Source organism: Phoenix dactylifera, chromosome 2 (assembly GCF_009389715.1).
Source record: "Phoenix dactylifera cultivar Barhee BC4 chromosome 2, palm_55x_up_171113_PBpolish2nd_filt_p, whole genome shotgun sequence".
Taxonomy (NCBI): Eukaryota; Viridiplantae; Streptophyta; class Magnoliopsida; order Arecales; family Arecaceae; genus Phoenix; species Phoenix dactylifera.
In genome coordinates, this window is record NC_052393.1 from 14,865,849 (window position 1) to 14,890,451 (window position 24,603).

At 34.8% G+C, this 24,603-nt stretch overlaps 1 protein-coding gene across 7 annotated transcripts in view; it reads right to left on the minus strand.

The window, feature by feature from the left end:
* Nucleotides 1-1,457: 1,457 nt before the first annotated feature.
* LOC103722148 (tyrosine decarboxylase 2) overlaps nt 1,458-24,603 on the minus strand; it is a 35,626-nt gene continuing 12,480 nt past the window's right edge. Inside the window, exons 7-14 of one of the 7 annotated variants that reach the window (XM_008812594.3) lie at nt 23,072-23,131; nt 18,102-18,266; nt 15,475-15,531; nt 12,756-12,820; nt 9,752-9,875; nt 4,378-4,515; nt 4,135-4,258; nt 1,458-1,760 (exon numbers count right to left, since the gene is read on the minus strand). In XM_008812594.3, the coding sequence (XP_008810816.1) occupies nt 4,136-4,258; nt 4,378-4,515; nt 9,752-9,875; nt 12,756-12,820; nt 15,475-15,531; nt 18,102-18,266; nt 23,072-23,131 (732 nt within the window). In that variant the 3' untranslated portion in view covers nt 1,458-1,760; nt 4,135. The other 6 variants (XR_003388538.1, XR_003388543.2, XM_026810418.1 and 3 more) reach the window with 6 other exon arrangements.

A 24,603-nucleotide genomic window follows, 5' to 3' on the forward strand; every position in this document is an offset into this window, starting at 1 on the left:
GGAACTGGCATTTGATACATATATAATGCACGTACAAGAATCTTGATGGTTGTAGTTTTGCTGGAAAGTAATAGGAAAATAGATAAAAGATTTTCATATGGAGTAAAAACCTCAAGAAATACAATAGAGAGAAGCCTCTTGGAGACCAGCTTCATGAAAAAGCATCACATATGGAGTGGAATTTGGTCATGTATCATCGGACCGAATCCATTTCCAATAGACGATTCAGATCAGACCTTGAGATGTTGCCTACCACTTAGCCACCATGACAATATTGATTTTTGTTGTATAATTATGATTTGTTATGCTTGTTGAGAACTTGTTCATAAAATATGATCATTCAAATATGTTATGGTATTTCATATATTGATAATTAACTATTTCCATATATCATTCAATTTCTTTCCTTCCGACAAAAAATAAAAAGTGAATAACTACATTTTATTCTTTATAATATTTTGAAAGCTTTTCTGTCTAAAATGTTTAAAAATATAACTAATTTTAATGTATTCTTATATTCATATATACCTTTTTAGAAGTTTTTTAAAAATAGATAGTTCATGATAACAATCAAAAAGTAATAATAGTATTTAATACAGAAAACTTTTAATTCTTTATATTATATATTTTATTCAAACAAATATAATTTCTAATATATTTTAAATGCAAATCAAGTTGGACAGGTAATCCAAACCGCTGGTCAAATTAATCTCTATGCAAGTTTGATAACTACGACTTGTTACTTGCAATCGTGATGGTAAAGTTCATACCAATCCTTTATAATTATGCCATTTATTTAGTTTTCATTATCGAATTCCACTCGATGTTCAACTTACTTCCGAATAATATTTAACTTGTATCCGCATTCATATAGAAAAAAAATGAACATAACTAATATCCTACTTTCATCTATTTCTATATAAGATAAATATGGATTGCTTAATATCCAATCCATCTCTCTATCCATTTAGAACAAATATGGATATTAATTTTGCATCTATTTAATATCTAGATCTGTGCCGATATTTATTGAAAAATATGGATGCAAAGACAAACATTAATATTCAATCTGCAATTGATCCATTTTCAACCCTACATATGGTAAAAGTGAGCATTTTTTCTAGCAAAGCCCCGTTCAGAACAATAAAAAGCATCTCCAGCTCAACAAGGAATGCACCAATTATGTTATCATGCGCTCTCAAGGGTACAGATAAATTTAGCTAGATATTACAAAATTTCTTACAATATCTTTCAGATAGTCTTATTAACTGAGAGAGTGTGTAAAAAAAAAAGAAATTAATATTCTCCAAACTTATATGGAAACAACTTATATTGCACTATCTGGATAGAAAACTTCATAGAGATCCTACTCAGATGCGTCTTCTTCTTACAGCTAAAGCCAAAAAATACTTGAAGAACAAAGAATACAAATTTTGTTGGATAGCTTTGTTAACCTGAACCTAATTTGGATTTTATTCAGAATATCATACAATGATGAAAGCAAAAGAATTATCTTAAATAAATAATCCATTAATGAAAAGGTACCGATCAAGATGAATTCATTTTGAACGAAAACCTTATAGTCATAAACCTGCATATACGAATTTGCATGTATATTTGATTGTACAAATGCATTGCTTCTATCTTTTTTAATTAAAACCTGGCAACTGAAAGAGAAGTGACTGATCAGATAATTTGGAAGCGCTGAAGTAGTATGACTTCAAACTCTCCAAAAGGTCGGAGAGGCCAGTACCAACACACTGTACAACAGGGGGAAAAGAAAAAAAGATGAATTCATTGTTCAGTGATAAAACAAAAACAAGGACATTATTAATGAAAGAAAATAAGCTAAGTCATGGATACGGAAAACCAGAATAGAGCGAAAGGTTGTAGGGCAAGTAAACAGGGTACACTGACAATTTGTACTTCCTAACTGCTGACAAGTGCCTCATAATCTTACATATTATTCTTGAACTGAAAGAGTGCAAGGAGATCGTCCCCCCGCCCCCCCACCAACCCAAAAAAAAATAAGGAAGAAAAACACCACCACCACACCGTATACTAAGCTATCCCAAAAGTTGAGGAATATTCTCTAGCAGAATACCAGATAATTGCATTCCATATTTTAAAAAGTTAAGGCACCTCATAAAAGGTTTTACCTTCCAATTATGTTATTTCCTTATATAATTACTAAGATTACTAGTTTCAATCTTTTTCTTTCTGTCACATATATAACCTGTCAAAAGCAATATAAAGTTTCATGCAACTCATTTTATTAGAATCCTATTGTTAGCCCTAACTATTTGGTTATAGGGTAACAAAGAATTTCTTTGCCAGCAGAAAAAAGAATCTAAATGCACAAGATGGCATTTCTTTTGAGAGAACATAATATGTGCATTTCACAGTTAATGATATCGTATATTCAAGATAATACATTACTGTATTCATTACAAAAGGGCTAGTTCTGCATATAATATCATCCAGTTGTATATAAGAGATTTAGTCTCCACACATCTTGAACACATCACAATTCACAAGTGAATACCTTAGGTTCACTTAGTCATTAGTTAATGATTGATGCACAGCCAGTACTCTCCCACGTGCAAATCTAGCTTTTTTTAACTCCTTGGGGTGTAAGGTGTACAGGTTGGTCTCGGTAAATTGGAAAACCTTGCTACCTGAACTAAAATTGTACAAGATCTGTAGTCTAATTATAATGTGAACATTCTGCCCTTAATCATAGTTGGATGGTCCTCTTTGTCAAGCACATTACCTCATTAGTGGTAGAAGGAAAAAATTTAGCCATATATCATAAGGTTAAGCATATGATCAATAGCCTGCTGCAACTACTCCCTGACATCAACATCTCCAAGCATTGAAATAATTATATAACTTAATAATACTTCAGGAAATGAGATGTTGGTTGGCAGATACATGCCATCTTACCTGGATATTCCATTTTTAAACTGTCTGGGAGTTCTGACACTTTTAGACACTTGGATACAGCACCACATGGTTGAATACTTCACTTCAGTGTTATAAAATGCAGTGCATGAGGCTACATATGCATATGCAGACCACACAGCATTTCCTATATGCAGTTAGTGTGTGTTCATATGACATATAGGCTAAAAGGCAGCCAACTTAGAACTATGCAGCTCTATGTATGGCTCAATTAGCACTGTGTGATTGCATATCTATCCAGCTTAAGCACTATGGAGCCAAATATTTGCGCCCCCCCCCCCCCCCTCCCCCCCTCTCTTATGTGGGCCTTTGCAGATGAATCATGTCGAAATGAGGTTTGAATTATCTTACCACTGTTAGTATTAAGTGCTAAATAATAAGCATCATTTGCCAGTCGTTACTGTTTCCAATACCGATATTCACAATCCAGAAAATTATTACTATCCTTATAGTTTTTCTATTGTACTTAATATATTTTATTTATTTTTATATAGTTAAAAATACTAATTCCATATGTGCCTACATATGCACATATGCAGCCTGCATACCATATATGTGTTATGCAATCCGTTGAATGCCCGAATACAGCAGCTGCTATTTAAAACAATGTTCCACTTTCAATGTAATGCTGAGGTCAGCAAAACACTTGGCACTTTTTTGGAGTGCCATGCAGAGGATTTTGTTTTAAGTGCTGGACAATTTAACTTAAGCGTCAAATTTTTTTGGACATTTCAAGCAAAGTGTCCTTGTGCATTTAAAGTCATCACACTTCAAGTGAATTTTCATTATGCTCTAAATGTAAATGAATCTATCTAAAACTTTAAGTTGTCTTATTTCGAATAAGCATCATAACATGCAAAAACTTAATTGTACGTTCATATGTAACATGCATACACACACACACACACACAAATATACATGTACAGATATGCGTACATATATATAATATATAAACATATGCACCATGTCACTTTGTGTAGATTTTTGGAGACTGCCATATCTGACACTTGAGGACACTTGGACACTTCGGCACGCCTGCCAAGCATCTAGGTACACTATTGCTAACTAGGGGACCTTATATATGATTAGGTAGCAGGTAGTCTATTTTAAATTCTACTAAACTGAATGAGATAGTGAATCATGAATGATTGAAATCACAAATCTACTTACCCTAAATGCTCCTTAAAAGGGTCGTGGCATGGTCCTGTAACACCTTCCAAGCTTCCTTGATATGTTTCTCTTCTGTTAGTGGTGCTCCCACAGCAAAACGCAATACAAAATTGCCTGATAGAACCTGCTCGAAAAAGCGAAAGTCAAAAACTCACAACCGTATACTGAATGTCATAGGAATTTTGTGGGCTACATATCAGATATATATAATGAAAATATAAAGCAAGCTTCCATAAAACCTACAGTATGTGATATGAAGATTTTTCCACTTGCATTGACAGCATCTAGTAAGTTGTAGTTCAGTTTATAACCATTGTCATGATCATCAAATGCAGGGAGCAGACGGAAACAGACAAGCGAAAAGTTTCGAGGGGACACAACCTGTGCATGTTTATAGACAACATAAGATTTCTAAGGCTATAAAGCAGATAAGATAGGCAAATATGTAATTTTTAATTACCTTTTAAAAGTTCCATTGAAATATGGCGATACCATGTGCAATAGCAATAACCAAGGTTCGCCGTCTCAATACCGAAACCCATACTGGTGCCACACTAGCACAGTATCAATACGATATGATACGGAATTTTTTTGGCATACCGAGTGTCGGTATGCCACCCGTACCGGATACCGGTACTGAACCGGTATACAGTACGTCCCACACCACCCGGTTCGGACTAGTACGGCGTACCATGATGATAACTTTAAAACTTGTATTCTTACGAGATCCTCTATTTTTATACAGATGTACATCTTTACATGCATTATTTCCTTCATGTTTTCCGATATGCATTTCTATCACATCATTATACTATTCTTCAAAATCCAAACAGATTCACGTAATAGTTCACTCACAAACATTGATACAATGTTAGCATGATGTCATGAGTATGCACCTAATAATCGGGAATTATTTTCCAAATTGTTGAATAGGAACATTGTTCAGACTTCAGAATCTGAAGCTGGGTGAAGCTATATATCTTTCTGGGAGAGCATTGACAAAAGGAACTGCATCTGTATGGACAATGAACACTATAATATAACAACAACCTGTGAAAAGAATGTATCAAGGAAAAATGTTGTCTTTCACATATTATGGGGAAAAAAATACTTGATCAACTAGTCTTTCGATAAGAACATTAGGATAATGAAAGCGTCAAGAAGCATTATAGTATGTTTATAAAAATAAGGGTGAGAAATGAAAATGCTACTTATTTTCAATTAACTATGGACCACTATGAAGCTCGCAAGTCATTAAAAAAGTAAAAAATTAAAGAAAAGTTAATAAAAGAAATAACCTTGTTTATTCTAGAGAGACAACCATGACGGTAATCGTACCATATCAGTGAGAAGAAATAAAAATGGAGATGAAGATGAAAAGGATATGATCATGATTAATGCTTTATATAAAAAAAACAAAAAAAAGGCAGGGATGCAAAAAATTTATAGTAATACAGTCATGGTCTGTTGAACCGACCGCTAACAAAAATTTTATAGTAATACAATCATGGTCTGCTGAACCGACCGATACCGGTTGGTTCAGCACATCATGATTGTATTACTGTACCAGTCGGTTCAGCCCATACCGTATCAGTACCGACAAGCACCGGTACGGTACGGCTATTGAAATCGGTTCCAACCCAATCTGGGTCGGAATCGATCGGTTCATGGCCTGTACCGGTGCAAACCGGCTCGGTTCGCACCAATACATACCCATACTGGTCGGTTCGCACCGGTGCATATCCGTATCGGTGCCAGCCGAGCCGGTTTGCACCGGTACGGGGTATTCTTCATGGAAGACAGCGCTGTGGCACTTTTAGTATAGTACTGGTTCGGCTCAGTTTGGTACTAGTACCGTACCAGTATCGGACCGCACCGATATATCGGTACAGTCGGTACGGCAAACCTTGATTATACAGTAAATCAATTGGCCAATATTTGTGCCAAATTGCTTTAGAATAATTAATGTCAATAAGTTGAAAAGAGCTTGTGCTCCATTACAGATATAACGCTACAGAAACACCATAACATTTTGTGCAGGATAATATAATATTGTAGGAAATTAGGTTTAGCAATATTAACTATTAAGTAGTTAACTTTGTATCCAACATCAAAAATTTGTCTATATCTTCATATTGAACATGTGTCTTGGTGTTATATTTCCTAGAGGTGCACAATGGAATACTTAAATGCCTCGTAACTGTAATATAACACTTGAACTAAATTTTATAGTAATAATAACATAAAAATCTATTTCACCTAACAATTCGAGTAGTTCATTAGAGATAGGAAAAACAATTACCTCTCTTCAATTTTTTTGCTTCACTCTTTTCTCACCAAACTTGATATGATAATCATCCATTGAATAAAGCAAATCATCTTCAAGCTACACAGACATTACAAATGACTATGGAAGTATTTTTGTACCCACCTATAAGAAGAGAACCGGCACCAAATTTGAACAAACTTCTTTAGAATTAAACTAATGAGGAGGCTATGAAGTTATGGTTGGTGGTGAAGCAAAAAAAAAAAAAAGAAAAAAAGGATGTCAACAAATTTAGCAAACTACTAGGCTTGATGCTACAAAGATAAAAAATGAAAGTTATTTTCTCACCAAAAAAAAACTATGGAAAGTGTATACTATAGAAAATACTTCAAAATCATTCAGGATATATATATACTCAGACATTGACAAGCATCAAAGATAGCTCTAAAGAGGTGAGTATCCAGAGATCACATGATTATATAACGGGTTAAACTTAAGCTCATTTATGTTCATGTTGATGCCGGACAGCAGGGAAAGAAAGAAAGAGAGAACGAAAAGAAGGAAAAATAGGGAAGAAAGGAGAGGAGGAAGGAAGAGGAAGAAGAACTACGCTTCGCATCTAGCCCCGCTCAGGGTTTCACACGCCAGTGCTAAAGAAAGGAATTCAGAATTTTTATTCATAGCATACCCTAAACATGTACGGTCCAATATATTTATAAAACCCAAAAAATGCAAAAGACCTCCTAAAAAGAAACTGGTCTCACAAAAGACCCTCAAAATAATGAAATATTTAAATAAACCCTAAAAGTTATCAAATAACAAAATACCCTAATAAGCCCAAATAAAATAAATTCACTCCACCCACAATGAAACTGGCAGAACCATTCTCCTGCGGCGACTGTAGACTCGAGTGACAGGCGATCTGGCACTGGTGTCCGCACCACATGTTATGTTAAAAAGACTAACCAAAAGATTTTATTTGAGTTCCTTGGCATTGTATAAGTACCCAAGTTCTCCTAAGCTCACAACCAATATGGCACTAAGAAACACGCTCGCATAGGTCCTTACATACTTCCACTTCCTCGCTAAACTAAAGGTTCAAATTCAATCAAATCCAGTCACAAACACCACCATTGGCCCGTGGTCATCCCTAATAGGACCCCGTGCTACAATATCCCCTAGTCACATATCGGCCATGGACCGGGTTCACTTTGATACCATTTGTACCAAACTAGGACCTCATCGAAAAACGCTAGCACAAATGTTCTATTTGGGTTTCTTGGCCTTGTATAAGTACCCAAGATCTCCTCAAAACACAACCAATATGGGACTAACTTACTAGCTCAGGCCCTCACTTGTTATTCATAAAATAACTTATCCCTATTATGTCAAAAGATTGATGAGATTCATGTTCTTTGTATATGATATTTTGTTACAAGAACCTAAAGGATAAAGGTTCAGAAGTTAGTAGAGTAAAAACAAAGTGGATGAAGAAGTTAAGTGTGTATGGAATTGAAAATGAAACACAAGAAAAATTGGCAGCAAAAGATGCCAAAATATGAACAATTTTGTTATTGTAGATACATTATAAAAAGAGTGGAATAACAAAGTTATAGCTAACAAAATGACCATAAGATGAAGAGGTACTTTTTAGCTGTCTTGACAACTTCAAGGAAAAACTTATCAAGTGGCAAGGACAAAGTATTTTATGGTATTTTTTAGAATAAAGATAGCCCTAGCAAATAAGGTGAACATGATAAGTTTGAATTTGTTGAGATGAATATGTGGAAAGTTAGGAAGGTTGGAGCAAGAAACATGTATTGTAGAAAAGTAGAAGCTACATCAATTGAGGACAAGGTGGTAAAGAACCATGTTAGATGGCATATGAATGCACCATGCAGAATAAAATCTAAAGATACCTTAGGTAGGTGCTAGAATCTTTTTGAAGAGTCTATAAAGAGATGGAAAACCATAACTAATGAGGATGAGAATTATGAATAAGTATTTGGAATTTTGGATACTTTCAGCAACATAACAACAGAAGTAGTATTATCATGAATTGTTAGTAAGCTAGGATCTGCTGGACTAGGCATGAAGTTCTTCATGGTAATAGTTTTGAAGTTATGTAATGTATATGTCTAGGGAGAAGCATTCTTGTACCTGTAAGTTGTGAAAGATATAACACAAAGCACAAACAAAAACATACACAGACATGCATTTCTTAACTAGAATGTCAGCTCACAAGATCAAGAAACATCTAACTACCAAAGCCGCGCCTACTTCCTCTAGAAGAGCCCTTAAAAGTTGAAGGGTGAAAAAGTAGTGGGCCACAAGAGCCACCTGCTGGGTCTGCAGGTAATTCAATGAGTCAGCCCATTTACCTTGAAATCAATGATAGTCAATACTAACTCATTGGGTTGGCATGGGTACCAAATTAGCTAATACCTTCATTTCAGTGGAAATGTTGGGATGAAGTGTTTCACTTCTCTTTCAAATGCATTCCATATGTCAATCTCACAGTCAAAAGTAACATTGAAACTGATCATAACCTTGGAAAAATATCATCCTGTATCCAAGATGTCATCTGCCATACCTGAAAAACAAGACCTGAGACAAGGAAAGGATGACAATATCATCTAAATCTATTGGAACTTGACATATAAGCTTCTGACATCCAGATGTCACTAACACAATTAAACATTGGCCTACCTATAAAAATCTCATAATTCTTGTAACATAATTTCCACAAATTTGAAATAATAGATATAATATAAAATAAGCATATTCCTTGAGAAGCCGGAATAAAATATGATAACTTTGCCATCATAAACTCGTATGAACATTTAAATGTTGCCATTGTTCATGTATGATATCTAGGTCTACTTGCCGCCTAATGTGCCTGTAAAAAGTTCTGTGACAGCATTTTATCTCACCAAATTTTACCCTGACTACAATTTCACACCAAGTAGAAGCGAGTTGGTAGGTTGCAAACTCTGATGAATCATCCCTTGCTCCAAAAGTCAACTCCTTACAGATAGGAAAAGGTTTTTTTGTTACATTTATTATCTACTTTTAGCTTTCATATATTAATTTTATTTTGTTGGCTTGCCTCCTTTGAGTTCAAGTACATGGTATGCATATGGGTGTAAGGATGCTATTTGTTTAGCATTGCACACGGATCAATGATGATATTTAAAACCATGCTGAGTTGCCTAAGCACAATAGCTTGGACATTGATGCTGCCTCACGGCAACATACAAATCCAATAATAGAAAGCAGGATACATTCGTAAAATGTTGAAGCAGAGCAGTATTTCACATGTACTGTTTAATAAAACATTTTTCCTTTTACCTCAAACCGAGAATCAGTTTTGATTAGTTGTTCAAATTGTTCGGCCAGATTTATGTGATTCCTAATGTAGCTTTGTAGGTTCTCCAAACCATATAGCCTCAAAACCATCCACAGCTTTAATGATCTGCAATAAAGAAGCATATCTGAACTAATAATAAAACAGAAGGATTTCCCTTTTAAAACAATAAAATAGTGGTTCAGTGTCCTGACATTGGTAAAACTAATATTTTCACTATAATTAAGAAAAATGAGAAAAAAGGTGAAAGAAACTGCATAAAAATGTGGAACGATAGGCAGAGAATCTCTGCATGGTTCTTTTATGTTTATGTTGTTTTACCAAGTGAATATATGCTTTGTTTTAACAGTTGCTGCAGGATGTTTGACATGGTTATAGTACCTACGAACCACTAAAAGGACCCATGTCAAATCTTAACGAGAAGCATGACAGTTAGTTCAATAAAGTCATAATAGAAAATAGCCACAAATGAAACAATAATTGACTAGACCCTACAGTATGTATGAAACTATGAAGTATATGCATAGTATATGAATGAAGCCAACCAACCGCCTCCCTAACCCAACCCCTCTTTTAACTCAAGTGGATATTAACAGCCAAATAACTATGAATGTGTCAATTGATCCACACAGGCAGTAAGGGAGACGATACCAGCAAGGTTGATGGTGGAAGTAACAGACCTTGCATGTTTATGTACATCATCTGATAATCATAATGATCAAACCTTTTCCCAACTATTTGGGGTTGACTTTATAGATCCTCATTCGCCAATTATTCCTATTTAGGAGCACCTCTGATTTTATTCCAAATTTTCTCCACATCCTTCATGGATGAAAATATAATTGCTAGCTGTTCAAATATCAAATAGTTCTGATTATATAGGAATGGTATAATGATATTCCCAGGTAGCCTAAAAAACAAGAAGTCCTATAATCAAGGTGTTGCATGAAGTCATGAACCATTATGCTATTTGGCTCCACTATGCTTTCCTTCTTTGAGGAGAAAGAACTTTTACTAGAAAAGGCAGCCATTACTTGGAGACAACAGTAAGCAAGATGTAACAATGCTTATCAACCATTATGTGGCAATACCCTGATACATGAAAGTCCACGGTGCAAAATGGACAGATATTAGTTAATATAGCAGAATACAAGCCGTAAGGGTCAATCAAACAATGTATTGTATTGTAAATACATGTAAAAAACATATATATACACTTTAAGCAACTACTTAATGCTGGATTGCACTCTATAGTGTCAAGCAAGATAGAGGGCAATGAGTGTTAGAAGCATTAAGTTAACAAGCAGTTGTGGATAAGTATTGTGAAACAATTGCAGTGGTAATGAAAATGATAATCAATCCCTATTTTTGATCTACTTGATGTAACACATAACTGCTAGTAGGAATAGGACTTGGTCAGTAAAGGAAGAGGTATCATAGTAACTTTCTATAAGCAAGATCATGACTTGATGCCTCATTATAGAACAAGAAAATAAAGCATCTTACTACCAAAATCTACAAGAAAGATGCAAGAGCTTATAGTACTATGACAATCCATTAAATATGCCATAGCTTATGGTAATATGAGCGTATGACAGTCCATGACATGACATTCCAAATTAACTTAACATTTAACTGATTAGGAGAAGATGGTAAGAAAAACATTCAGGTAATGGTCCCACAAGGAAAGCAAACTATATGAAGACCCACGCTAATGGATGGACTGCAAAAGCAACTATCATCATGATGAACAATGCAAAAATGATAGGTAACATGTGGTCAAGAATGATGAGATAAACCAATTAACAACAAGCTAATAGTAGCAAGTAGCATTGGAAGTGGTTCATAATCTAATGAGCATAGAATTTGACATGCTGGCATGGGACAGAAAATCAGCAAAACATTATGTTAAGAGTGCATAGCAGTAAGAGTATAAGCAAACTGAGGACCTAAAGAGTATCAAAAGGGATTGTGATCTTTCACTCCGGAGTGGAGTCGTTCCTTGATAAACTGAAAATAGCAAGTTCATCACCTCATAATGATTATCTGATCCACATCAAATTTAAAATTAGTGCAGCCATGGGATAATTGTTCTGAGTTCTGACCATACACCCTAACACAACACACAAAAAAAAACAACTGTCTCGTTGATGGGTTTAATGCATGAATTTTAAGGCAAAGCAACATAAGAAGGGAAAGGGGAGCAAAATCATAAGACTGAATCAGAAATAGAGGGACTCGATAACCTCAGCTAAAAATTTGCCCATCAGAGAAAGAATCTTAATATTTTGGAAGATTTTATCCTTATTTCGAATACAATGAAGAAAGTAATACATAAGTCTGAAGCAGAAAATATTTACCATCCTTTTAGGTAACTAGGCAAATCCATAGACTAAGACAACAAAAGTCAAAATGAACAATAGATACATCAATACAAGTATTGAAGGTAAGAGGCTAAAAGCTATCCATTTAGCAAGTTTATAGAATCTACAAGGAAGATGGGCAGCAAGGCTGCATGCATAAATACAAGCCAATGATCATGTTAAAGATGGAAGTGAGCAATACATAAAAGAAGAAAAAAAAAAGTGGAGAGAAACCAGCTGGTCACATAAGAGAAAAGACATGTCGTTGGATAATGCAGGTCACAAAATAGAATAGCTGCAACAACGGTTATCAGCATTTGCTTAGCTGGCCCAATATTTTAACATGCACTTGGAGGTATATCATGTACTTTCATGTTTCATCTACAAAAGTGAAAGTTGTCTACATATTACACCTAAAGAATAGCTTTCTAAATAAATCTAATTGAAAAGAGTATATGATAACAAAAGATTTCCACTATAGCTTAACTTTTTATTTCCAAAAGACACTGTTCTCATAAAAAGTACTAAGAAAAATGCTAACAAGAAATATAACATTTTCTGTGACATGGACTACATCCTTTTGCATGCATGAAGGATATTAATATATTACAATGAGATTTTGCACCTGAAACGGCGTCCAAGAGGAATTTGCCAATCTTTGAAATCCACAACAGCATTTTCTTGGGAGGCCTGGTGAGCTCAATAATATTAATTAGGAATCAATAAAAAGGACTGACTAATAAATTTATTCAATATCTACAACTACATGAAGTTCAAATATCTAATGTTAGATAAGTAACGGTTGTGCAACGAAGAATTTGTAAGAAGGAACTTGAAACAAGAGTAGATTTTGATTCTTCTATAAAAGATGTCGATTATTGAGGAATTTAGAAACAATATACTTTCTGATATGCAGTTTAATTTCACCTATAATCTCATCCTGATTGGTAAGTATGAAGCAATAAATCATCACAAGCCAGTACTATTTTTTCCTGTTAAAGGCGTCAGCACTGATATTCCACTTTTCACTAGGAAGGTTTGCTTGCAATGGTTAATTCTTGATTCCTAAATTACAACTTAAGTCAAAAATAGAATATAAGGGATCCTTGTAAAGATGGAATACATAAAATATTATGAGAACATATGAAAATAAAGTAAAGAAACTTGCTTCAAATAAGCTTCTGCAAGATCTTGGTGGTCCATTCCCATGCCACAGGTACATATTTTATATTAATGGTGGCCGTTGTCACAAGTTTAAAGTGTTTTGAGACCGTAACTTGCCAAACGATGTTGGGTACACAATCCTTCTGTCTAGCTGAACCTCGATCATTGTCTATCCAACCAACACTAACTCAAACTAACTTCTAGAGGATTACCAACCTTTTGTGGACAAATTTGGTCACTTTTTGGGTAGGTTTGAATTGGATTTGGGTGCAAGATCTGCCCCATCCATGACTCAATCACGAATCAAAACTTGGAAAAACATAATCCAAGACAAATTTTGTGATATGACAAAAAGTGAAGCTGATGTAGGAGTCAGGATCCAACTTCTCTAAATGTAGGAATATTTATAATATTTTCTAGTTTGAACAAAATTTGAGCCCTAGGAGAGGATCCAAAAGATATTCTGAAAGGGCAGACATCGCTAGTATTAGTAAAGGCCCTGTACCACAATTTTGTACAAATTGATTAGAAAAAAATAAACAAAAGGTTGTACCTTACTTTCCACCTAATTCCTATCTTAGCTTGAAGGGGAATTCCACCTGAATTTTGAAATTCGAACCTTACTAGTATAAATAGAGTATCCGAGTATTATTATTTATCTTTGTTGAAAGTAAATGGCTTGGAACATGACTTTCAAAACTTCTATATATTCTTTATTATTTTTTTTGAGAGATTCGAGTTGAATTGATTGAAGGAATTGATTCCTTCTCTTTCCATTTGGATCAAATGGTATTAGATTTGCTTCTTATGGTCCAGACACAATAGTGTTGTAAGCAAATGGACAAAACCTTTCAGAGCTTGAAATACATTGAAGGACAAAAGCGAGGATGACTTCTATCTTAGCAGAGGATCATGTGAAAGGGTATCTCACTCAACTGGAGGAGAAGATCGCACAACTCATGGAGCTTGTGACTTAACGGATGCATTCGGCTCCAACACCTGGTACTCTTATTGTGAAGCCATCTCAAATGTATAGTAATAATGATCAGCATGCAACAAAGAGGAGGGTCAAATTGTAGGTTCTCAAAATTCAGATAGGGAAGCAGAAGTTTTCTAATCTTCAACTTTAATTTAGCAAGAGCTAAATTCCCCAAACAAGCGAAGGCTTGATTCAGGAGGATCATTAGAGCTGTTCTGGACTAAGTTGGCCACTTCAGGTAGGTCTAGATAAGGTTTGAGAGCAAAATCCACCATATCCAGGACTCATTTGCAAACCAAAACTTTGAAAAGCAATGACTTCTAATTTAAAAGAAATTTAGTGATGCAGCAAAAGACAAAGTTGATGTAGAAGTCAACCTCTAGATTTTGTCCAAATTTAGAAATTGTTATAAGTTATAACAGTCTTCTATTTTGAAAAAATTCAACATTAATTCAACATTGATTTTTCATGAAACTAAAAAGCTTAAAATCCCACTTTCAAAAATTCTTAATATTCTCCATTAGTTTTCTGACATATTCAAGTTAAGCGGGTTAAAGTAAATTATTTATTCTCCCCAATTGAAATATCAAATTTTTGGCACACCAAGTGTTCCCAACTTACCCATATCTAAAAAATGGTTGCCAACTTCTTGAGTTATTGAGCACGTAAGCAAATCATGTTAGTGTCAGAAAAATATCATGCCATTTAAGCCACTATTTTCGAATAAAAGGACTCGTCATCTCTTCCACTGCATGATAATTACATCTAAATCAAGCCTGATTTATGGCAAATATTCATAAAATCCAGGTCATGCTAGCATACTATAATTGAAGAGGTCAAAATTCAAAAGCATTAATATAATATTAAATTGATGCAGCTTGTCCTTGTGAACAGCTCCTTCAAGAATCAGATAGTAGGCATTCTCAGGAAAAGTTTTTTTCTTATAATTCGCTCTCAAGACAAAAGCTTCATGAAGGGTCAATGATTATATATTCAATAACACTCATTGTAACCGTTATGAACATATGCATATCTATTTCATTTTACATTATAATGGGATAGTAATATCTAAGTAATACCACAGGAAACAAGTCCAACAGCTATGCGAATATCCACAGATCACATTTAAACTTGTCTATCATAATATGCATATTTCTGCATTTAAGCAAGTACAAAATGACTAAAGATAACGTAACTCAACCTTGTTTTTCAGAAACTCAGGATTAGTCGACAGTGATTGAACCAATGGTCGTTGGTCCTGTCAGCAAAGGAAATTTATATGCAAAATTACTAACCATCTCACTTGCATCATTAGGAAAATGGTAAGCATATAACATATTAGATAACTAATACTTTATACCCATTGAAAAGCATTCACATTATGAGTTACAAGAATTAGCTATATCGTTTCAATAAACTGCAGTACTAGGATTGGCATACTTCAGGGTGTAAAGCATTCCTAAAAAGTTGCTTCATATTTCAGGCAATTCAATTGTTAATTGCACATAACTCAGAATGCAATGGAGCTGGCATAGAATCAACTTGTTAGAGGTAAACTTCAACACCAGATCAAGATTAAGGTGAACCACACATCGTTGGTAAAATGGCTTTAGCAGCAGCAATCAGCTTTAACCAACAGAATTTTTAAGATTTAAAGAATGCAAGTTAAAAGAAAAATATGGCTATTACTCTTCAATTATACCAATCAAGTATGACCGGATCATAAATTATTGAGATCAACATTTTATACATTTATATGTACTAATTATGTAGGAATTAACAATCTCCACCCATATTGGATGACACAACATAGCAAGAAACTAATGGGTAGGAACATTAAACTTACTAAAAGATACTCAGTTATTTCAGTTGTTGAAATAAATAATTGCAGTGCATAAAAATGTTGTATATAAGAAGGAATGACCAAGTGAAGCCATACATATTGGTCTAGAACATACTGAGCATGAAATGGAAATCAATAAACTAGGAAAATTACAGCATAGATCTTTGGACATAGTTGGAAATTCAAGAATTTTTTTTTATTTTTTTATTTTTGTTTTATTAATGGATTTTGATGTGCTAACTTACACCTAATTCTTAATATTCTTCATTGAAGCTTCATAGCATTCAAGTGTTTGGTCTCTTCTTTAGCTGCACATGCCTCTCCCACATTCTTATATATGTTTACTGCTGTACCCGGTTATGCAAAGTTCCACTTTGCAAGCTCAGCACCACCAATGCTGGCCCTGAGCTCCGATGAAAAAAGTGGACAGTTGATATCAGGTTGACAAGAAGTTCTGGAAAAATGTCAAACTATGAAATAAATCCAAATTTGACATCAGTGGAGGCTACCCTGCCCCTTATTTTATATGATCATGTGATGTGCCAGAATTTAACATGATTGCAATGAAAATTGATAAGGGTCAACTTGGTCATCGTGCAAAAGTGGCGAGCTACAAGTTGACCCAATTGTGGCGATCAAATGAGCAAAGATAATTAGAATATTGCTTGTAAGAGACATGCCACAATGTAACTCAATTATGGTGAGAAATAAGAGATCTATAGGTTCAAAATGCCTCCTGGACGTAATGAAGCATAATGGAGACCAATTGGACTAGTTAGGAGAGAAGACAACCACATCAAATGGAACAAAGACAATAAAAGAAGCTAGCTACAAAAGAGATTGAATTGGCTAATTAAAATGTCGGAACTTTGGAAAGAATACAGAGCTAGTAGTTATGACAATGCGAAGGAAAAAACTAATACAAGTTTTCTGTGTAATATAACTTGTCCACAAGAAACCAAATATAAGGCCAAAAGTTCAAGGACAATGAAGTAGTTGCAAATTTTTACATGTATGGAAAGAATAAGAATAGAAACAGTTAGAATAGTAGCAAATACAGAAAGAAAAAAGATTAAATTTAGAAAGAATATAAGATACACTAGTAGCCATTATGTCTTGTATGAGGAGATTTTTGATGCAGCCAGCATTATAATGCAAGCAGATTTGGAGGAAAGAAATAAGAAGCAATTTTTGAGAAAAAAATGATGGGTTAATATAAGTTATTCTAAAAGGAAGAATAATTATATGTTACATGTGGGGATGAGTTAAATGGGAGGTGAGAGGTCACGTGGAAGATTCAAGGAATAAGGTGCTGATTCGTACCTTGTATTAGAGGGTGTGATGAAGGAATTTAAGAAATTAAAGCCTCATATTGTATTTCTTACAAGTTACAACTGAATAGATGGAAGAGTAAGGCATGCAAAAATAAATAAAATAAACTAAGAAATATAAGTTTAACTTCAAAAGGACAGCTTTGTACATCACCATGACTTTGTATTTTTCAAAGCAGAAAAATCAGTTTTCCAAGAACCAATTTCGGTATCGCATCAAACTAGGATACAAGCAAACAACAAATCATGAACTAATTTGCTGGTTGGCATGCAGGATATGGCATGATACATATTTCACCAGCGTCTTACCAATATGAAGCACAATTACCCTATCGGCTGCATGCCATGTTTGCGCATAGTTGTACTAGTGTGTGCCAAGCACTAGAACATCACCATGCATACCATGTCATTACCAAGCCAACATGCCACTAGCAAGTGATACCTCAAACCATGCTCTAAAACATTTCATCCTAGAAGGCACTAATTGCTTTACTATATAAATCTACCACCAATTCAACCATTCCTTCCTTGTTCCAGTTATGAATTGACATCTCAATCAAATTTGACTGCATTGAGCATAAGATTCATGAAACAAAGTGCACACCTCTTTTATAAAGTGATCATATATCAGATAAAACTAATTGTCTGGCATACCTTTACCCAGAGCAATGAACAGTCAAAATTTGTAAGAAACCATTTGTGTGCATTCATGCCAAATGAATCTGCTTCTTCCACACCATCAATATAATGACGGTACTCTGGACAAATACATGCACTGCCAGCATATGCAGCATCAACATGGAACCACATGCCATAGGCCTACCATAATCACCAAAATAAGAAGATTTGTTTAACCAGCAATAATGCATAGATCTTAAATAATGCTTCTATCATCAAGAGTCAAATAAAATACTGAATCAGGTGTTTAAAGTTGTAGCAACAGCATAATAAGATATAAAAGGTAAGAAGTTTTGGAAACAATATAGAATTAAATATACACAACATTGCCAAGGTATGGTATCTAGTTATAAGAACTTCTATTTGATATATCTTGGCATGGTGTAAACTGTAAAAATTATAATGAATATTACTCCATCTAATAAGATGTCAAAGCATTTAAAATATTTAATTTTTTCCTACCACTCAGTGGAAACTTCAGGATATTAGTATCTCATATTCCCAAAGTAACATTATCAGACTTATAGCAACTAAATTTGGAAAGTAATTGAAAAAAAAAAATTTCAACAAATGACAAAAAGAGAAATCCAAGAAGACTCAGGCTTGATGCATAATTGCATAAAGGGGTTGGTCATAAACTCGAATGGTGCTGTGATGTGCGGATGCTGTATGTTTTGCAGTTTTGCATGCACTATAATTGCATGTTTTGACATTCAAGCTAAATCCACGGTTTCAATAGGAAGATGGCATCATCCTGAAATCATCATCGACGATAAAACTAGTGGAATCTGCTCACCACAACATCAAGCCTAATGTTTGTAGTTGTACACAAGCAGATCACCTCGTATCAGGCTGTCTCTCCGTATGAAAGCAATACACAATGATATGCACTGATTTGTATCAATACAAGATGGCAGGCATGGTATACAGTCTAGAGTTACTAACCTTTTACCATGCCAAAAACCTAGAAACATGGTAATCTTTTCGTAAGTCACGGTGCCAATATTGGGTGCATGTGTGGATAAAAACAGTTTGTATTGATGTGTACTAATACACCATAATGGCCTCCCATCATAGCTTATTGCAGCAAATTTGCTGTACTACAAACCAACATAGCTTGACATGTTGTCAAGTCACATGTTCATACAAGCAACATTTTCTAAAAATTGATTTTTCCAATAGTTGTTGTTTCTCCTCACCCCATAAGCTTCTCGTCTTTTGTTGCATCTTTCTGAACTGTAATAATGCTAATCCATTTTAATTTTCAAAAACGATTTAATGAATATATCTAGCACATATTAATCAAGAAGCAAATATTGTAATTAATACGGTCTAAACTTTTTAGAATCAAAGTCGGCTGAACTAGACCGAACCGCCCAATTTGGCTCGTACCTAACCGGTGGGGGATCGGATCGGTTCGGCTCTTAAAATCAGAACCAGTCTCGAACCGGCAGGAACCAGCCGGAAAGGGCCAGAGCTTGACCAAACTGACTGGAATCGGACAAGAACTGGCCGGAACCGGGCCCCTTCCCCTTCCTTCTTTTGTCTTATAAGAGAATGTCAGGGAGGCCCAAGAAGTTTCTCTAAATGTCTCCCTTTTCCCCCTACAGCGAAAATCACTCCAATATTTATTCCCTTCTCTAAATATCTCCCCCTTCCCCCCACGGCGAAAATCACACCAATTTAGCACGATTGAAGGAAGATCCAAGCCTAAATAAAGTGTGCTTCCTCTCCCCAATCTCATTTTCTCTATTTTTTGGGGCTTCAAAAAATAGCTCAAAATTTGCAAAATAATGAGAGATCATGCCATAATTTCGATTTTGGCTTGATTTTATGATATGTTGTATATCTATGGATGATCTACACAATGACATAAATTTTTAAATTTTTGAATTATATATAATTTAAAAAAATAAAAATATATATTTGAATAAAAAATTAAAAAAGTAAAATTCAAAAAAACTGTAAAGAGCGTATTTAGGCATGCAAGTTACTCTCAAGCTAAATTTGGTATCCATTTATTAAAGTTTTGATACGATCATGCGCACGTGGCCTAAACCTAAATTTGAAAAAAATTGAAAAATAAGTAGCCTTTGATGCATGCCCACGGGCCTAAAAAAATATATGAAGCATCTACTGCTGGATTCTACATGGATCTAAGCTAAAATTAATTTTTTAAAATATTTATATTTAAAAATTATTTTTTAATTTAAAAAATAATTAAAAATATATAATTAATACCAAAAATTATGAAAAATTAGTAGTACGTAATACATATTTCAGAAGTATTTTTTGAAGTAAAAAATATAATTTTCTGAATTTATGGTATTTAAACATATTTTTTAATTTAAAAAATATTAAAAATATATAAATAAATATAAAATATGAAAAATTAGTATTAAGTATTAGATAGTATTTTCTAACATAAAAATATTATCTTCACCGTAACAAAATTTTGTTGTTTTTAAATAATTGATAAGCTGGCGTAGTTAATGAGGAATGAAGCAATCAAGAAAAAAAGAGCCAGAGCATGACATTGGTTGGGATCATGGGCAAATACTCTCGGGTCGGCACCATTGAAAGTGCAATTGGTGCAACACAGAGTTCAAGAGAGAAGGAATAACTAGATTGAAGCAGCACTTAACTGGTGGTTACCCTGACGTATCTATGTATCGGAAATGCCCACAGCAAGTTCGACAGCTGATAAAGAAGCATTTCGCTGATTTCAAACCAATGAAATCAGTGCCACCTTCCTATCACTCCAGAAAATCAGAGAAGACATCTGCTCTTGATGACGAGATACAAATCCAGGCTGCCATTCAGGCGAGCCTGGATTATCAGTGGCAGCAGGATGAGATGGCCAGGCATAGGGCTCGACTTAAGCCCTTATACTACGAGTCAGGCTCCAACTCCATGAGCAGTAGGGCAGATCCGAAGTTCAAGAGGATCTCCTCAGTTAGGAAGGCCGTCAGCAAAGGCAGTAGCCGTATTGCATCTATGCTGGAGGCTTTTGGTAACAAAAAGGAGTCCTCCAGAGAGATTCTACTAGAAGCCACCATCCATGATTTAGATTCATATTCCTTCCATAGCAAGGATTCGAAGCAGCAGAGAATTGACACAATGCTAAAGGATAACAAGAAGGATATGTTGCGAGCTATTAGATCCTGGTTCCACTTCAGTCATATTCCAGCAAATGTGGCAAACAATACATACTATAGGTCTGTCATTTTTTCCATTATAGTTAAAATCATTTAAAAAATTAAAAAAAATGATTACCAATAAATCAAACCTAAAAAGCTTTTAAAAAAAATTGGTGTGTCGATTCAGAACCGGCATGCCTCGGGGTATACCATGTGTCGATACAATACCGAACCAGTACCACCAAACCGTCCGCCGACCGGTACGGATCCCGGTACCGATTTAGCAGACCTTGCTCCTACCCAACCCTCTCATTGGGTATTAGGTTGGATTTTTATATATCTAGGTTGGCATGGGCTCAAAAATCCTAACCCAACCTCAAGTATAGTTGGGCTAAATTTGACCTTCAACCTAACTCGACCCTAGCCAACCCAACTTAACCCAACCAGACTTGATGTATAAATAAAATAAGTAATTCACACTTATATTCATACAGATTACTTATATGTTTATATAGTTATAACTTTAAATCTGGTTAAATTTTGTGTAAATATACTATTGAAATTTATGAATGATCAAGCCTCAATCCAACAAAAATATCCCAAACCTTTCCCTAGTCTCGAAATTCCTATTCAATTTGATTTAACCAAATTAATATGGCACAACCCAACTAACCTGACTCAACCAATTCAAACCAGCTAGGCCTACCCAATCTGAATTTAGCTTAGAATGTGGTTCGGTTGGGTTGGGTTGGGATTGAGAAATCCCAACCTGAGCCTGGGTTGGATTGGGTTAGGGTCAAGAAATTCAGAGTTTAGGTTAGGTTAGAGTTTGCCCTTAACCCGACCCAACTTGCACAAGTTGCAGCCTTAATCGTGTGGCCACTACCGACTCAGATTCCATTTACCTTGTTACACATAGAAAACAATAAAAAGGTGATGTGCCAAACCGTAATCAACTAATAGCATCCGGTTCATGCCTTATTTAACTAACCAAAATTTGACTTAATTTTTTAATGTCATTTTTGAAATTAAAACATTAGAACGACTAATCAGTCCTGACTACTAAAATTAGATAATTACATTTCTGAATAGTACAGAAAAAGAAACAAGTATACTACATGAAATAATACTATTTCTCAATTTCTCTAATATTTTGTTAATAAAAATTAAAACAGAATGCAAGGTGATAACAAAAATGTGAGTCAATTTCTTCAGGAATGCTATAAACATGTGACAGTACTCCCCTTTTTTATAATCAGAAGGGCATTGTCTGTTCTCATCCACAATTCTATAACGGTACCATGCAAGAAGGCATCCTCAGATTTCAATTCAAAAATTATGCATCAATTCAATAAAATTGCAAGTTACCATAAAATCTAATGCTTGGAGGTCAAAATTTGTGTTTATACTTATGTTATAAGCAGTTAATCCAAATGAATTGTTCACTCAAGCTTAAACAGAGCTGCAATTTATAAGAGTTTCAGAGTTTGTCATCCATAGATATACAGGAAAACATCACCTCCTTATAGCAGACTTGCACTTTTCTAATCTTACACCTTTCCACCAATGTAAGTGAATATCAGCATGGAAAAGAAAAAAGATACAGAAAAACTTTTTGTGATAAATATAAACTGTGATTGTAATTAGTTTCTACAAAAGACCCGTTTAAATTAAAATTGGGAAACTTGCATAAGAAAGAAGATGCAACAAGTAACTTGATCGACATGGTGCAGGACACATTCTAACATTCAATATGAAGATTTTGACTTCTCCCAGTTGATTTAATTTTGTTTTTCCTTGTCTTACCTTGGATAACTTACCTAACTCAGACAAAGGATCCACAGCCGCTGAAGACGTAGTGCCAACCTAAAAACCAAAAATAAGATTATTGAGATACATAATATGAAAAACTGAAGATCAAAACCTAAACAATCTGCATTATGTTAACTTACAATATACAACAGATTGAGTATATGAAAGTCTAATTTTATCAAATTTCTAAATATTTTAGCTTATGCACCACTCAGAAGAAATAATGTCCCTACAACAACTTCCATGTACTTTCCCTACATGAGCTTTTTCTGTTACATTCTTATTCAGGAAACAAACAATATCCTAAGACATATGTTCAATTTGCTTGGGGAGACACACTTGCAATGAAAATGAATATATAAGCAAATATACAAGTACAGATGTATGTTGTGTACAGAAGCGGCTTTAATGTGAGAATAAGCACCAGAGATATGCCCTATCATCAAAACATATGGCAGTATACCCAAATCAATGGATACTTTCATCTTGATCGCAGTGCCGAAATACCTAAACATTTTGCAGACTTTTGCTTATGCATCAGGTAATAGCTAAACTATGAACTCTTTTAGTAACAAATGAATGTACTTCTATTGATGTATGGTTGGGACCATCTAACCCACTTTAATTTTGGCACAAAGATGTTTCAAAATACATAGAACAAGCCTAATGGTGCAGATCATTGATTTGGATGTTCTACTATTTATTTTGTCTGTATGTCATTGCCCTATCCCAAAATATATCTGCACAAATGAGATGTGTGAACCTCCCTCATCCACTGGGTGTACTGCAACCCTACCCCAACTAGTACCATGCCATTAGAACTATAAATGTGGTACAACTTCATGCATAAGCAAAGGGTCTCCAAGATATGATTTTTTCTATATAAACATTTTAGGCCTTGTAGATTAAAACCAGTCCTTTAGATTTTCATTCCAATCATTGAACTTGGCATGGGATGTAAACTTTCTCTCCTTTTATCTTGTATGTTAAGTGTTCCTATCTGCACATATGTACATATATATCTGCATATATATCTGCACATACATATATGCACACATGTAAATATACACATTTAAACATATATGCATCTCTAATTCTCTATTATTATAATTCAAACATGACAAAGCTGAGAAACTCCTCATATTTATCAATTCCCATGGCTAAGATGTCGTCATGAGTGTGGATACCGAGCTTGGTGTCAATTTTTAACATTATAGGGAGGCCATAGCAGTCCTAGCCAAAGCGATGGTTAACGTGGAGGCTGGTCATGGACCGGTAGTAGGTGATGGCATGGTACGCCGTCTATATTAAATCGAACAGTACGGGGCATACCGTATCGTACCAATTTAGTACCAGTACACCGTACGAGACGCATATCGACACTCAGTACACCAAACCGGCCCCCTACCATACCGAATCGACACAGTGATAGCGCGGCACCAGTACGGGGCCCAGATCTAGATGGTGTACCTTGCTTGATGGTGTCGATGAGGATATGTCTATAGATCAACTAATTGCCCATGGTC